At 36.4% G+C, this 15886-nt stretch overlaps 2 protein-coding genes across 3 annotated transcripts in view; one reads left to right on the top strand and one right to left on the bottom strand.

Annotated features, from left to right (window-relative positions):
- The window catches only part of LOC136413871 (uncharacterized), a 224139-nt gene that overhangs the window by 194766 nt on the left and 13487 nt on the right, over nucleotides 1–15886 (bottom strand). For both annotated transcript variants that reach the window (XM_066397625.1, XM_066397633.1), the window contains exon 3: nucleotides 7569–7614. In XM_066397625.1, coding sequence (XP_066253722.1) covers nucleotides 7569–7614 — 46 coding nt within the window. The remainder of the gene's footprint in view (nucleotides 1–7568; nucleotides 7615–15886) is intronic.
- Nucleotides 5802–15886, top strand: part of LOC136410300 (RYamide receptor-like) — a 34000-nt gene continuing 23915 nt past the window's right edge. Inside the window, exon 1 of the mRNA XM_066392430.1 lies at nucleotides 5802–5864. The gene's annotated coding sequence lies outside the window, so the exon portion shown is untranslated. The remainder of the gene's footprint in view (nucleotides 5865–15886) is intronic.

Raw genomic sequence — 15886 nt, 5'->3', positions numbered from 1 at the left:
TTAGCAGATTCTATCGATTCACAAAATTGATGACGATTATCAAGAATCGAAACGTCGGATTTAAAATATGACATCGCCACATCGTAGAGAAGAAAACGTTGCAGTGATGAAGCGAACATCATTTTGAGTTATCTCGCCAAATGAGCTGAAGAAAAGATAAAAAAAAAACGTTTTCCAAAATTTCAGTTTTTTCGCATTCTCCGAAAGAAAAAAATGAAATAAAAGAAAAGATTTGAAGTTTGCATATTTTTGATCCCCAAATTGCGCAACTTTACCCGAATTCCACCCACATCACGACTTTTGTGGTTACCGAAATCCTCATGGTTGGGGGCTAGAAATGAACACACTGTATATAAAAATTAGTCCAAATTTCCATTACAACGGTTGTGTGATAAACTAAACTGACATAAAAATCCACTCCTTCCGAATCTCTCTTATCCTCCCCAATATGCGAAAATTATGCACACGAATGACGGCCCTGAAGGGCAATCTTCCTGCCATCATCTGAATGGCATATATCAAGCTCTACGTCTTGATTGTCGTCAAAAGCCATCGGCAGATGGCGCCTATATCGACCCTTCATCTTTTCTTTCAATATACAGCGATACGATATGCTTCTACTTCCGATACCCTCCCCATATGCAATAAATAAATCGTGGGGGATAAAGGAGAGAAAGGTGTAGAATTTTTGGCAATTTCCTGTCCCAGATTGGGGATGAATGTTATTTCTTATTCGTGCGGTTTTATTGCGTTGGGAACTTTGATTGGCGCGTTTTAAGTGCGGCTAAACTTCAACTGGCAAATCTGAGATCTTGCCCTTGCTGTATGTAATCCCCAACGGGAAATAAAACCTAATCAGCCCATCCCGCATTTATGGCCATTTTACGGCCATACATAAAAATACATAAAACATGCATAAAAGAGACACATCGGAGACATGACTTTTTATTTCGAAACCTTTCATTAGGCTAAATGGTTTTGCACGGACGTCAAGAGATTTACGATGGACATTACATAGGATAACTATGATTAGATCTTTTATGACCGTTATTTCCCTACACAAAAAGGTCCGTGATTTTCCTTAGAACTTTGCATGATGATACTCCCGCATGCTGAATAATTCATAATCCCAATGGCCATAGAAAAAGGGCCGTAATTTGGTGGCGGAAAATAAAATATTCACAGCTTTGCGCCCTGAATGAATCGATATTTTCGTGGCAAAAGGAAAAAAATGTAAAATGTATCGCACTGTATAATTTAATGTCATTTCTTTAACCACACCGGTGGATAAGTGAAGGCGGTTCATGGTGACCGAAATGCCATAAAAACGTCTTAGGTATAGAAGGCGGTTATTTAGTGGAGTTCGCTTCCGCTTTAGAAGATTAAGGGATAAAATATTCATTCTGAAGAAGTCAAAGTGGACTTTGACCCTTTAATGAAATTGGAAGAGAAACGATTTTCAGAGGATTAAAGGGAATTTTTCGTTGAACTAGAGTGGTTTAACTGTCTCAAATATGATGATTCAATTCAAAGTGTACGTAAGCTCAACTTGTAAGCAAAGCCAAAGGTTATGAAATGATAATTCTTATTTGTTAAATGGACCTTTATTAACACAGGACCGACCTAGATTCAAGAGCAATAAAGATGACTGCAATAATTGGAACAATTTGAGAAAACACACAGGTCTGTTACGACTTTATGCCTCATTCCAGCTCTTACTTAATCTTCTTTTCCTCTTACCTTAATCTTCTCAAATTTTTCCCACAAATATTATTGCACTCGCCTTCATCGCTCCTCACTCTAATTCGGCCCTGTGCAGTGTATGCTGCTGCTTACATTCGAAGATCTGGCCAAGATGCAGTAAAGAGGATAAGGTAGATGACAATGGTACGATTTTTTCCTGCAGGCCCAACATACTTGCTTTTTACATTGCCGATTTCTGTCTTCATTTGATTGACTCGAGGTGAACCGTACTGACGAACTCTAATAGGTTCGAAACCGATCTTTAGAGTGCTTGAGTTAATGAAACACAGAGCTAGAATGTGTCATAAACTCGTAATAGACCTTAATCTTCTCAAATTTTCGCTGCAATCTAAATTAAAACTACTTATAAATCTTGAGGATACGTCAGTTGTGTGGAAGACAGATGTGTTAAATGAATCTTGGAATTCGGGTTTGACATTCTTTTCCTAAAATAAACGACCTTGTCGGAGAAAAAGAATGGATGGCATCAAAAAACGATACACCTGCTGGTGGGAACAATATAGGGTGATTGAGCATTCACGTCCCTAGCATTCACTGCAAATGCGAGTGGCAGAAACATTCCTTTATTCCAGACTCAATATACTGGGTGTTCTGAAGAGAAATAATAGGACACATACTTCTGGGCCGAATAATAAGTTACACACACCCCATCATGGCGTTATTGTTGTCAGGAGCAAGAAGCGAAAAAGTCGAAAAGTGTTTTTCCTTTCACGTAAAAGTGGTTGCACCAGCCTGAGCCCATTCAGCCATTCAAGGTTGGGAAATTGACCTGTCAGGCGTGATAGTCGGTTCCTCGTCACTTCAAATCAGGGCGAGGCTCTTCTTCTCGCACAATCCTGCATTTCTATGCCACAGGATCTTGTAATCGTTCACTTGTGCAGGAAATTTAAAAGCCGTTGCCATTGATAGCGATGCTGTTTTTTGTCGCCGATAAGCTAAATTAAAGGGAGAAAACCCTTTAACCGCTCTATTATTAGGGTAAATAGAAAATCTTTAGCTTTAGAATCTATTAGGCATACCTGCCTTCGATTTCCAAACTAGTTGGAATTTACTTTTCAATCGGTTGCGGCTTGAGAGCAATTTCAAGCACAATGATTGTAAGTTTACCTAACGTCAGAGTTTATTCTAACTCGGCGGAAACCTTCGATGGGAGAAAATTCGATAAATCGTTGAAAAATACATGACAATCTATCCGTACAGACTGCGCCAGATACAATGAATCGAGAATATATTAAATTTGCCCACTATAGGATTTTTCCTCGGATCGGGACACTCCTATATATATATCTGGGTATTTATTGTTCCCCTCATGCTATAATAAAATTCTAATACATGTCTTCGACGTTTCCTCGATGTCCAAGGGTAATTTTTCATAATTTCAATGAGACAGTTTAAAAATCGCAGAACAACATGTTAAAAGTTGCAGACGACGCGGAAAGGCAATTTATCATCGTTGCGAAAGTAAATGTGCAAAGTAAGAATCACAAACGCCCAGTTAGTTGCGGAACTTGCAATTTACATTTTTGTTTTGGCAGTTGCATGAATAAATGCATATTTGTATAGGTTTTGAGGGTCTCAGTAGTTGGGAATATAAATTATATTGTTCCGTTTGCGGATTTGCATAATTCACCCAAGCCTGATTTATACGGTTTTTGGCAAAGTTTTTATTTACATCAGCGAGTAAAAGCAGTAATGTGTACTGGCAGGGGAATAATTGAGAATCAGTGCAGTTTAGTGGAAATTTCAATGTTCTTGAATAAAAGTTCTCACAAAATTTTTTTAAAATTATTTTAAATTAGAGATATTAGAATTCCATGCAACATACCACGCGAGGATAGTTTCTCGACCTGTCAAATATGGTTGAAGTGGATTTTTGCCAATTCGGAGTTGGACTTTTCAGAATTGTCAAAGTTATTTATCGTTTCTGAATAAAACAAAGAAGAGCTTTTCGCCACTTTTGACTTGAGGAAAAATTGTTGGCCCATCGCTGATTTTTCTGGAGAGATAATTGTCTCGATCTTTTAGCCAATTTTTTACTAAAAAATGGTTAGAAAACAGTCGAGCAATTTTATCGAAAGCAGAAATTTGTTTTGCAGCCTATAGATTCCAGGACGTTTTCGTAATCATCGGTCAAATGCAAACATAACAGTGTTACTGTAAATGAATACTGTTTGTAAGACCTACGTGTAGCCGCGAGTAAATAGTACCAAGCATAAGGCATACCAACTTTAAGGTCTCAACCAATCGATGATGGTAGGTTTTGAAAGTCCAGGAAACACATAGAATATCATAGTTGCCTTAACATTTACGTCAATGAAGAAAAAGAGAAACTACATTTTCAATGAATAATTAGTTTCAATTTCCGAAGTATTAATCTAAAGAAGGATTTGAAAACCGCCCACATTTCGAATTCATGAAAAGTAGCAAAAACGAGGCACATTAATATTTAACCTCCTGCAAAAACAGGACCATTTATATTTTAAATAAATTTTTATTGAATTTTCTTTTTTGACGAGCAAAACTAATGCTTTAACTGTGTCGTAAATCTGATAACAAAATGTCCTTTTTATGAATAATTTATCCATAAAGTGCAATTCAAACAATTTTCCCCGGCACCCATTTGTAACTGTTTGTTTAAATTTACTACAAATATTTTCATTCGCAATTATATGCGATAATGTTCTATTGTACTCAAAATAATATTTAGCAACATTTGCCAAGTTGGGCTATTTATGTACGTTTTGACCGGAAATGTGATTAGTTAACAGAATAATGCACGCGCAGCGAGTAAAATCTGACGACATATTTAGCAATATGTGATGCATAATATTTCTTTCCAAAACAGCTAATATTGATGAATCCCTATTGATCTAAATTGGGCACAATATGCATTTATGGCATACAATCGCACATGTACCTATACTGAAATTGAAAGTTATCCCCCTCAAATCTACGGCCCCTTCAGCTCTTATCTTTGCTTTCACTTAAAGTAAACAAGTTTTTGATTGCCTAAATTTTATATTTTATAATTTTATATTTTTTTATTTATTACATTTTTAAATCTGTTTTTTATGTACTGTTTATGTATTTATGAAGTATCGGCTGAACACAATTTTAGACATACGGGGTGTGCCACACAATTCAACTTTTTTATTTTAAATGACATCTCATTTATATTATTGACTTTAAAATAAAGAACGAGCCTGAAGTTGAGAAAAAGTTTCACAAGATGGTACTTCATCATATTCGTCATATTCTTCCACAAATCTTCAATTAATTAAAATAGTGTACAATGTTCTCTGAGATATTTAAGTTCAGAGCGTCCCATATCCTTTGATCTAAACTAAGACTGCTAAGTGATAAGTGGACACAAAATTTTATGTGTATTCTTGAAAGTTATCTCCTTCATATTTACACTCTTTTCTGACTCTAATTTTGGCATTCCAATTTGAAGCTGTGAGGCTTTGCTCAAAAAGGTCAGTCTTCAGTGTCAGTTTTCATCTTTTTCTTGAACATTCCCGAATTTATTTTTGACTTAATTTTTTATTTTTTCTTAACTTCAGTTATCAGAATGTTTTCCTCAAACAGCTCTAATAATGATTCCGATATTATTTATTCAAGACCATCACCCAAATTATAGCCAACAAAGGAACCCATTGAAATATTAATGTTCCAAAGCCTTTTTCCAGCCCAAAAGTTCGACTAGAATTTACTACCCTAATTTTAGACACACTTCAAGTTATTTTACTTGCGGAATAATAATAGGTTTCCACCGAACCGAAAAACAGAGAGGCGGATAATCTATGAATATTTCAAGGTGTGGAAGAATAGGGTTGGTACACGGAGGTGTTTAACTGGAAACCCTTTCTTCCTCCTTTAGTACGGTAAATTTTTATCTTTAAGTTTCATTCAATTCCTTATTGTTCCAAGTCAAAATCCATTATTCTAATAATAGTGAGAAATCCCGACAATTCCAACAAACAACTCGTCGTTTCACATAATGGCCTTACTGTCTTCCCAGTCGTCGCGACTAGTTTGTTCTGCTTAGTATTAGCAAATGAATTTGAATCTTGTGTCGAGAATCATAATGGTTTTAAATGGTGAGTTAACAGGATGTTGAGTATTTGACGTCGGGATAAGTTAGTAAGTGTGCTCCATCATACAAAATAAACTCTAGTCTAGAGAGTAAATTCCGCCTAACGCCCAGCTAGACAATATTTTCCAATTTGCTCTTGGAAGTCTTAACAAAACCCGGGACTGTTGGGTTTAACAGTTTTTTTTCAGATTATCGTTTTAGACATATTTTAAACAATATCTAAAGTTTTAAACTGTGTTTGTACAATTTTTTACTTAATTTCTTCAATTACCCGCTTTATTTTGTGGCTATTTATGTTCCATTCCATGCTCTATTTATCTGCAATAATCAATTGCAATCAATTCAATAACCGCAAAGCAGATTTCCTTGCTAATTTCCATTTCATAACCTCATTTCAGTACAAATTTCAGTATGGCCTTCAAACACGTAATTTCCTGTATTCATTACTACATACATATTTCGTATAAAAAATGGTCCGATTCACTAATAGGATTAATGCAGATTGTGTTTTGCAGTGAACCAAGTACTAACCTGGAAATCGCTGATAGAGTAAAAGATCTGTCCTAAAATAGTCGCTAATGATTGGTCAATTATTCTTTTCCTAGAATTCGGGGGATCCCCGATTCTATCTCTCGATTGCTAGAATGCTTTGATAGATGGGCCATGATGGAGGTACTACTTTTTTAAATCTTTTTAAGGTGATATCTAAGCATTTATTATAATTTTGTTTGCAGATGCAAATTTAACCGTTTTATGATTGAAATTCTTCTATAATGTTTAAAACCTGTTTTTTTAAAGATTTGTAAACGTGTTTAAAATAAAATAATAATAATAATAAATATTAAAATCAGATGATTTTTTAAAATTAAAAAACGTTTTTTCCCCGTCCTGATAAAACCTAAGAAGAGTTTTGAGGAGTCCTAATGCTCGGGTTGCAAATTTTGAGCAAAATCACCCCTTTTATCGAGTCAGCCCGTTCCAATAATTCATTTAGACTTCCACGAATTCCACAAATTCATTCCACAGAACCCCGCTTAATCTGCGATCTGACTTTATCTGATCGACCGTAACGGCACTGGAACACTTAATTAAAATACCGTTAGCTTGTTATGATATCAGGGACGGCACGTTTAAAGAGACTCTAGCAAAAATTTATTTCAGAATATTACTTTTTTAAAACTTTGAAAACTCTCGGCCTGCATCACTCTATGTGTAAGGTCGTGAGTGTTTCATGAATCGTTGTTAACTTCAATTAACTCGTAGAGAGGGTGTATTACTCACTCTAACGCTACAGACCCATGATTTTCAGACTCTTTATTTTCCAGATTTTTTTGACTCTCATCATCCCATGCAATGCGGTGTAGAAAGGAAAATAATAATATGTAAAACATGCTGATGTCGCACTTTCAGAAACATATTTATGGGACGTGGTATTGTACCGAGCGTGCAATATTTCACCTTAACATGTTACGTAACATCTGGCCGGTGTTAAAAATTTTCATTTATATTTCGTAATATGTTGCAACCCTTCTGGACGATATTTCTGTGGAAAAACGTTTATTGCCACACGCTTCGCTATAATATGAAAGACGAGTTGGGAATTTCGATGCAGATAAAACGATGGTCGTATTTAATTAAATAATCTCGGAGAAGTGTGAATTAAATAGACGGTAAAGAGATTTTTTTAGGGAAGAGTTTATTAGCTTACCTGCTGCTGGTGACAGTTTCGTGATGACTCCCCATCGCTGCTTCCACTGAAAAAAATACATTCTATTAGAGGTTTTAATCGCTCAGCAGACTTTCTTGGACTGAAAGAAGCCTCAAAAAATAAAAAAACATAATTCTCAATTTTTGAAATACTCATACCAGGGATGACCCTTTGGATAGCCAATTTTATGCACACTCATTCACTCTGTTTTTATTTAATGGCGTAAAACGTAATGGAAAAGAGACAAATATTTTTCGACGAAAGAAAGAAGATTTAACTAAGAGTAAAAGCTGTAACGTACTTTCCACAATATTTTTGAAATTTTCGTAGACTTGAAGATATTTCCGAGTGTCAAAAATCTCTGTATTTTCAGAAGATTTCTGAAAGAAGATGTATGTTTCAACATATTTTTGATTTAAAGCCAGCTTCAACGGGTTTATGAGAGGAGAAAATCTCTATATATTCCTTGGTTATCATGGCAAATTTAACTTTCATTCTCAATTCACTCTATTTTAGCAGAATTTTGCTAGAGGGTCCCCATTTGATAAATCGTTCCTATAGCGAATACTCTCAAAGGGCTCTAAAACTCCAGCAAAATGACTCGAGCAAATCCCATATTGAAGTCAATTATTAAGAGAAACAGCCAAAGTATTTCTGTATGATTAATCTGGAAATTATTCAGGAATTCATCTCGGATTCTCACAGATTTTTGGAAATGTTTCTCTATGAAGAAATAATTTGAATGTTAACCTCACTATATTCCACCGGTATATCCGCAATGCAAACCTCAATCAGCCAACTACACTTGACTGTATAGGGAATGGACAATAAGGAAGGAAAAAGAATCTGAGAAAACGGTGGAAGAAGTTGGACAAATCAACGTGCGAACTAGTTAAATCAGAAAATTTCAAATGTTTTATTTATGTGGAAAGAAACTTCCCATCACAACGACCTTGCTCTGCGAATTTTCATTTAATAGAAACTTTTTGCTATCAGCCATGGCAAAATGCGTCTTTTGAATAATAAATCTCTAATAAAAAAGACGCGCTGTCGTAATATTTTGAATCAGAATATAAGAAGGAGACTAAATTCTCCTGAAATCATGAAATATAAATTTAATGTAACTCTCGATTTTAAAATGCACCGACATCAGATGACTGTAACGAGCAATATTACGATTCTTCGATGATGTAACCGATAAGTTTTATGCCCGCTTCAACACTGTCTGCCATTTTGAGTGGAAATTTGCATATAAATAGATAGCGAAATCTACATTTGTATCGAACACATAACTTCTTTAAAATTTTACGTTCTTGCCGGTGTCATTTATTTTCAGATGAACGCAGCAGACACAATATATTTTTCTTAATGCCTAGATTTCAGTGAGGAAAATTCAGGAAGCCTTAATTTAAAGCAAATACATCTTAACGAGGCTGCTTAGAACCGAATTATTAAAAGATAAAGAAAGCCCCAGGGAATAAATTGAATTTTATAATAAGGTTGATTTATAATTTAGTCAGTCACTCCTTTGAAGGTCCTTCAGCTGCGTTTAAACATTAGCAAATACCTTTGTTATTCTCGCTTATCGCAATCATCTGAAAGCAAAAGAACAATAGCAGCGTACAACATGTTCCTGTTAAAAAAATGTACGAATATGTTCAAAAGCACTATGCCTACAGTAGAGTAAATTTCAATGGAAATGCCCAGAAAGGAAAACTTTCCATTAACAGGCCTTTAAAATGAAGTTTCAGGGATTAAATGTGCACATTGCATAAAACAGCAATATAGAAAAATACACACCGGAAAACTCGAAACGGAAAATTGAATCAGCGAAACTTCCCAAAATCTTCTTCGGTCGCTGAACGCATTTAAAGGATAAATTTGTCCGGGACACCGTCCCGAGAGTATTTATCACCGAAACGCCGGACTTTATGTATTACAAACCCTTTAAAGGATCGAAACTTTCCTAAGTTGCACACGGTTTAGGCAAAAAGGAATTTATAGCACTTCGAGGCCTGACACTTCCCCTGAAAGGACTACATGTACCACACAAGCCCGGAATTTATGTACAGGGAGTTCGGCTGCTTTGCATTGAGTTGCATTAGGAGTTTCGGTGTGTCGGAAAGAGTTGTTGTCGCTCGCTTTAAGATGGAGTCGATGATAAAAGTGGCGGCAAAGTTTTCTGATTGAAACTCGCATTGCGGTACTAAAAGCCAAGTTTATTACTTAAGGAAGCTTGGGCAATGCAATCCGTTTAAGTAGGTGTCTTAGAAGCTGCAGATGTGTACCTAGAGCGCTAAGGTATTTTTTTCGTTTTTGGGAATAACGCCTTACACACCAGTAACACTATTCGCAGCTAAAGCTAACTGAGAACAAGGCACCTGCTACTAAGGGCCCGGGCGAACACCCTTGTTAGCAATTCGGTGACAAATTGGTTACCGTCTTCAGAAGCTAAGGCAGAAGGGTAGAAAAACGAAAATAAACAGTAAATTAAAATGTATGAGAGGTGAATATTTAAATTGTGTGAAACTAGTAAACGTTAAAAAAAGAATGAGTAATGCGCCTCAACAAGATCCCAAGACATTTTCGTGTTCTGCAAACGACAGAATTTGGAGACGTATACGAATAAACGTGTAAATTTACCCTCCTTGGGCAGATCTCTCTCAAAAACTGTCGCTGATCTCTATACGAAAGCAAAGGAAGCTGCTTGAAACGATAAAAAATAAATTGGCCCAATATTTTTCTAAGATTTGGAAGCAGATAATTGAGAACATCGCTAAGAGTTTATGTTCCTAACTTGTCAGCTACATTTCCATGATCGTGACGATAATGCTTTCCACCGCTGGGATTCCCCATTACTTACTGTGAACGCAGTACACCAAAAGGGAAACATTTTACACACTAATGGCCCCAAATATCCACAAAATTCCCCAAATAAAACCAGCAATTCTTTCCTAATATATTACCAGAAGCGAATTTACATCCCGAGACTAAAATTATGGCTACCACTTTTTGCGGAAACCCGACACAAAACCCCCAGATAAGCCACTAATATACTGAATTTGAGTATGTGTTACACTGGTCGTAACGAATTATAGCAACTGGTAGTTAAGATAATGCCTTGAGCACCGGAGCGAAGATAATGAAACTAGGACTGTAACAATAACTTTCCGCGAATGGAGTGGTTTTCACCGAGATTCCAAATCAAGAACTATTACGACTAGAAAATTACTCGACATTCGCTGTTACGGCTTAAGTCGGCTGTGAGGGCAGATAATCTTAATCTTGTTTAGTATAAAGTTTTAACAAGGTTTTCAGAGACGTTTTGCATTAATTCTCTATTTCGATATCTCTCTCTTGCAGGGGGTCAAAAACAAACCCCTGAGAAAACTCCAACCTGCACGTGCAATTCGATGTCATTAAAATTCATCAGCATCTTTGTTTTTTCCATTTCCTTGCCCGCTAAACCATAAAATCGACTTAAGGTCCCCTAAAGGATTGCAATAAGGGGGCGCAATAACGCACACAATAGGGGTACAAGTATAATACTATTCACCATTCTTAGTGCTCTTCCTAAAAGGGCAATATTTTTAAACCCCCTCCCTCTAGAGCTATAGTCGTAAACGATTGTGTTGGGCTGCAAAACTAACAAACTTTAGGGGATTTTGGGGATTATGACACCCCCAAGTCTGTTAGAGAAGGGGATGTTTTGATATCAAGCCAGTATAAATCGCGGAAATCGGATTATAAGTTTGTTTCGGACGCATATAAATACGTTTCAGCGGAAAGGGATTTACAGCATCCTGGCTCCGAGACAAATACCACGTCATAGCGTCTCAATTTTAAAAATCTCGTTCTCTAGCAAGCACTACCTTGGAGAATACAAATTCGTCCAATAAAAAGGCAAACAGAGTGTTTTTGGAATCTCTCCCAGAAGTAACATAAGGGTAAATTATTGAACAAAATACTTTTCCTAAGTAGGAATGTTACAACTTCCGAGAGATGCAAGGAATCGTCTGTAATTCAGGTGCTGCTGCGAAAGCACTTTTGTTGTATTGTTTCGTATTTGAATACGTGAATTTCAGAATATTCTGCACGTGGATGACCAAATATGGTAATTAAATACTGAAATTTGGGAAACGAGAAATGTGGTCGGGCATTGAAAAAGCGGCCGCACGCTCTGGGGCTTCGACGTCTGCTTACCTCTATCAGGAATTATCTGGATGGGAATGCTCCTGCGGACTTCAAAGCCTGGCAATAGACAAAGACAAGCAGGATATGCTTTGTATTTTAAATGTGGATGTGGAGAGAGCGGACAGGTTCAGACAATGATCGTCGTTTTCCTTAAATAATGAATTTTGAAGCGTGATGCCGCTCAGGACATGATGCACTTCATTTAGAGGCAGTTTCGCGGATTGTTTCACATGTTAATGATGCTCTAAAGCACCGTTAAATGTATTAGACCAACAAGGTATGCCTACCATGATTGAAACCTTCTTTCGCCTTTAGTCTTCAGATCAACCTCAAATCAAATCGAAGAAACTGCTTTTTACCCAGTGTTGAATAAAGATTCCTGAGGCCTCATTCCACTGAGCTACCTTCGTTGATCCTATCACAAGACTCAATTTCTAATAGCGTTCTATCTTAAGTGCCATTTATTTAATCCTTGTGGCTAACTGTGGATAAACTTTTTGCCTGAAGTCTCAAAGTTTTGGTTTCTGGAGAATCTCATACTTCTAACGACTTAAAACTTATTAGATTTTATTTTTCAAATATAAGTGGATTTTAACCCTTTTTCTTTACCAAGATATTTCAATAATTTCTTCTCTAAAACTTCTTCTGGAATTGTTATTCGCTTTTGATCTTGCAGAAATTTTGCTCCTACATGTAGCCCTCCAATATTCTGATACTGTGATGTAATTTTCAAAAAAACCTTTTGCGAGATCTGAGGAGAAAATTTCGAGAATTGGCACGTAACCCGAATCGATAACTAGCAATTTAAAGAAAAAAAGTAGGTCAATTTTTAAATTAGTCAACGGAAGGAATCTTCGAAAAATTTTCATGTAACTCAGACCAATCTCCAAACGAACATTTTACAACTTTCATGTAACTTGGTTCAGATCGAACTATTGGGACGTTACCAGAATTTGGCAGTAACCGAGTTGAATACCGTGGCTAAATCTGGACATTTCGAGAATTTGTAGGGGCTCAGTATATAGGAACTAAAATTTTGAGAATTAATTGGAAGTAAGTTACAATAGAATCAATGTTCCTGATTAAGACATAAATGCTCGTGATATAATATATACATTTTTTCGTACATTTGAATATAGTTACAGGATAATACGTTTACCTTGGGTGGGTTCCACCTGACTCTTTCACCATTGGAACCTGGCGGCCTTCCTTTGAGAGCCCTTTAAACGCGAGAACAGCAATATTTGACCAATAATTACGCCATACAGCATGACAGCCGAATGTGATAAAATTTCATTACAACATTTGCGCAGCGGTCAGCGGTGCTGGAATGGAAACATTAAAGTCCACCGCTTTTATTAAATTTAGTACACGTCCTGCAGTTTGACCATAACTCAAAATACGTTTAATATATACCGTGACGGCAGGATTTTGCATTCGCAGTATAATTTTTTTATGTCGCCACACAATCCAAAAATTCAGATGTTAATGAAAATTTAGACTCTATCCCTCGAAACCTTTTGGGAGGAATATTCGGAATTTTACAAATCCCAGAGAGTTTGGGTTAAATGAAAACCTATGTTAGTTATCGTGCTATAGGCCAATAAAGGCCGCAATCAATTTCGGATACAGCACGCTTTAGACAGGGCCTTTGGGCTTCGTTAACAGCCAAAGTTCTGAAGTGAAATACCTGAAGGAAACCACCCGGGTTTAAGCGAGACTTTACTGAATTTTCGAAGATTTTTAGTTTTTATTTAGGATGACAATTTCATTCATAAAGGGGGAATAAGTCTTAAGTCTGCCAGAGGCTGACTAAATATAACTGAAAACGTCTGAGAAAAATAATAAGAAAAACCGTTTAATAATGCCTTAGAAATCCCTTTTGGGCAGCGGTCAGTAAAGAAGGCTTTGATTTGCGCGACTACAGTAGTAAACTTAGAGGGGCAGGGATTTCTGCGGATTTTGGATAAAAGGAGGGATTAGGAAGGGCGCTGCCCTTCAACATTGGATTTACTTTGAATCCGGCCTCACAGTGCCTCACACAAAACCATCTAAATTTAATTACCACTTTAAAGTTTAAGAAGATGTTCACAGACACGTATTAGCCATAAAGTTTCGCCAAACACACTGTAAGCGCGTAATTCGCAATACCATAATGGTGGTATATCAGACGGCATTTGTGTGCATAGTTCGTCTAGTCCGTGGCTCATCTTTAACCGTAAAACCAATATCTTGGGGCAGTTTATACAAGATGTTCGATCTACATGGCTACTTTACGCAGATTAATTTTCCTTTATCGTTTACCCATATCGGACAGCACCATTATTTGAAGCGGGTTTGGGAATGCATTATGCATGAGTCAAGTTTGACCCAAGTTAAAGTCATGGAGTGTTAGAAGCACTAGCTTATTATGCTCTATAGTTTGACTTCTCCTAATATAAGATTATTGGTTTGAACTTCCTTCTCCTGCTGTCTATGTTTCTGTCAATCGAGGAATTTTTAATTTGTCTTCTTTAACCTTTCATTTCCTTGCTACTCTTTTTCATTCTTTTTTGTCCGTTTCTATTGTCATTTTAAGTTAGTCTTACCTCAGAGTAGGGACCACTTCTACACAAATATTATAGGATTTAAATGAATTTACACATTTTCCAATAACTTTACGGGCATTTTTCTTCTATAATTTACCTCTGATATCAAATTAATGGTTTGCAGGATAACGTAAATTCCTTCATGTCTTTTAATTTCATTTTTGTTTATTTTATTTTCTCTTTGACGTCATACATTTTCATTTGGCTAGTTTTTCTCTTGTGTGTTCTTGCTAGTTTTTTTAATTTCCATGTAATTTTATGTTATGCTTCCTTCAATACCTTTAGTGTGATCGGCGGGTGAAAAGAATTTTAAGACAAAATTAAATCAAGAAGTCGATGATGAAAAAGACGACCATCAGAAGCATATTAATACGTCACGACGGATCGAAACAAGGATTACAGATTTGTGCAGTTTAGCTACTACTTGGAGAGTCCATTAGAGTATCTTTAATGTGTTTTTTTAAAATATGTTTTTTGAATACTTCCAAAGCCTGCATAGCAGCATTTTCCTCCATCGTGCCCTTGAAAATAATTATTTGCAATACTGCTTAAACGTTTTTCGGCTGTGTCGATTATACGTCTCCCCCGTCCCTCTCATGAATATACATCAATCCTCATTTTCCTGAGCGAGAAGTCGTAAAAACGCCGATAATGCTTTAAAAATGCGAGTTTTGAAGACGATCCCCCCATTTAATTGTGTATATATTAAGCAGGGAAAAAGTTTGACGGTAATGGCTTTCTGGTTTTTACGAGTTTGACTTTAAAATGTGGAAGATATTGGGTTTCACAAGTGGATTCCTTTCCGAAAAAACTATTAAAACTTCAACCCTGATTGCAGAGACTGTTTGTTTTATTACGGGATTCATATCGTACGAATTAGAATTTTATCTTATCTAAATGTTGACACTGGAAAATATGCTTCGCCGAGGTTGTGACCATCGCAAATAAAACTTTCGCAAATCCCTCGAAATGTATTCTTCAAACTGTAAATGTAAACGGCCGCTTGCGTCGGCAAATAACGCGGCCAAACCGATTTTATCATCAATATTGACTCTAACTTTAGAATTACTTTCATTTGAAGTTTTTCCGTTTATTTCCCGAAAAAGACCCGCCCGCATGTTCTGGAATTACCTTGTTCACCGGGAATAAGGGAATCGATTTTAAATTAAAACTTTCTGTCGAGCTGAGTATAAATGGTGGTGGAATTGAAATAAACCAGGATTTTTCCTAGCTTTCGGTTTGTATTGTGCTTATTATGCAGTTGCTCATAATGCACTAAGAGGATTTCCAGCGCTATAAAAACTCTCCGAGGGACAAGAAGTAGTGAACCTAACTCCATAATCACCCTCTTGAGTGGGGTCCCCTCTAAACCGGCATTAGAGCATATTTACATTTGAACAAAGGGAAATATTCAGACGCTCTGGAATTACCTGGAAGCGTCTTTTAGATTTGCAGAGCGGCAGCGGTTTCTTTTAATTAAAGCCCTCAACTGGTTTGCATAAATCATTAGAAACGTTAGTTTGGTGTTGTATTACG

This window comes from Euwallacea similis, chromosome 1 (assembly GCF_039881205.1).
Source record: "Euwallacea similis isolate ESF13 chromosome 1, ESF131.1, whole genome shotgun sequence".
NCBI classification, from domain to species: Eukaryota; Metazoa; Arthropoda; class Insecta; order Coleoptera; family Curculionidae; genus Euwallacea; species Euwallacea similis.
This window is presented reverse-complemented; position numbering and strand designations above follow the sequence as displayed.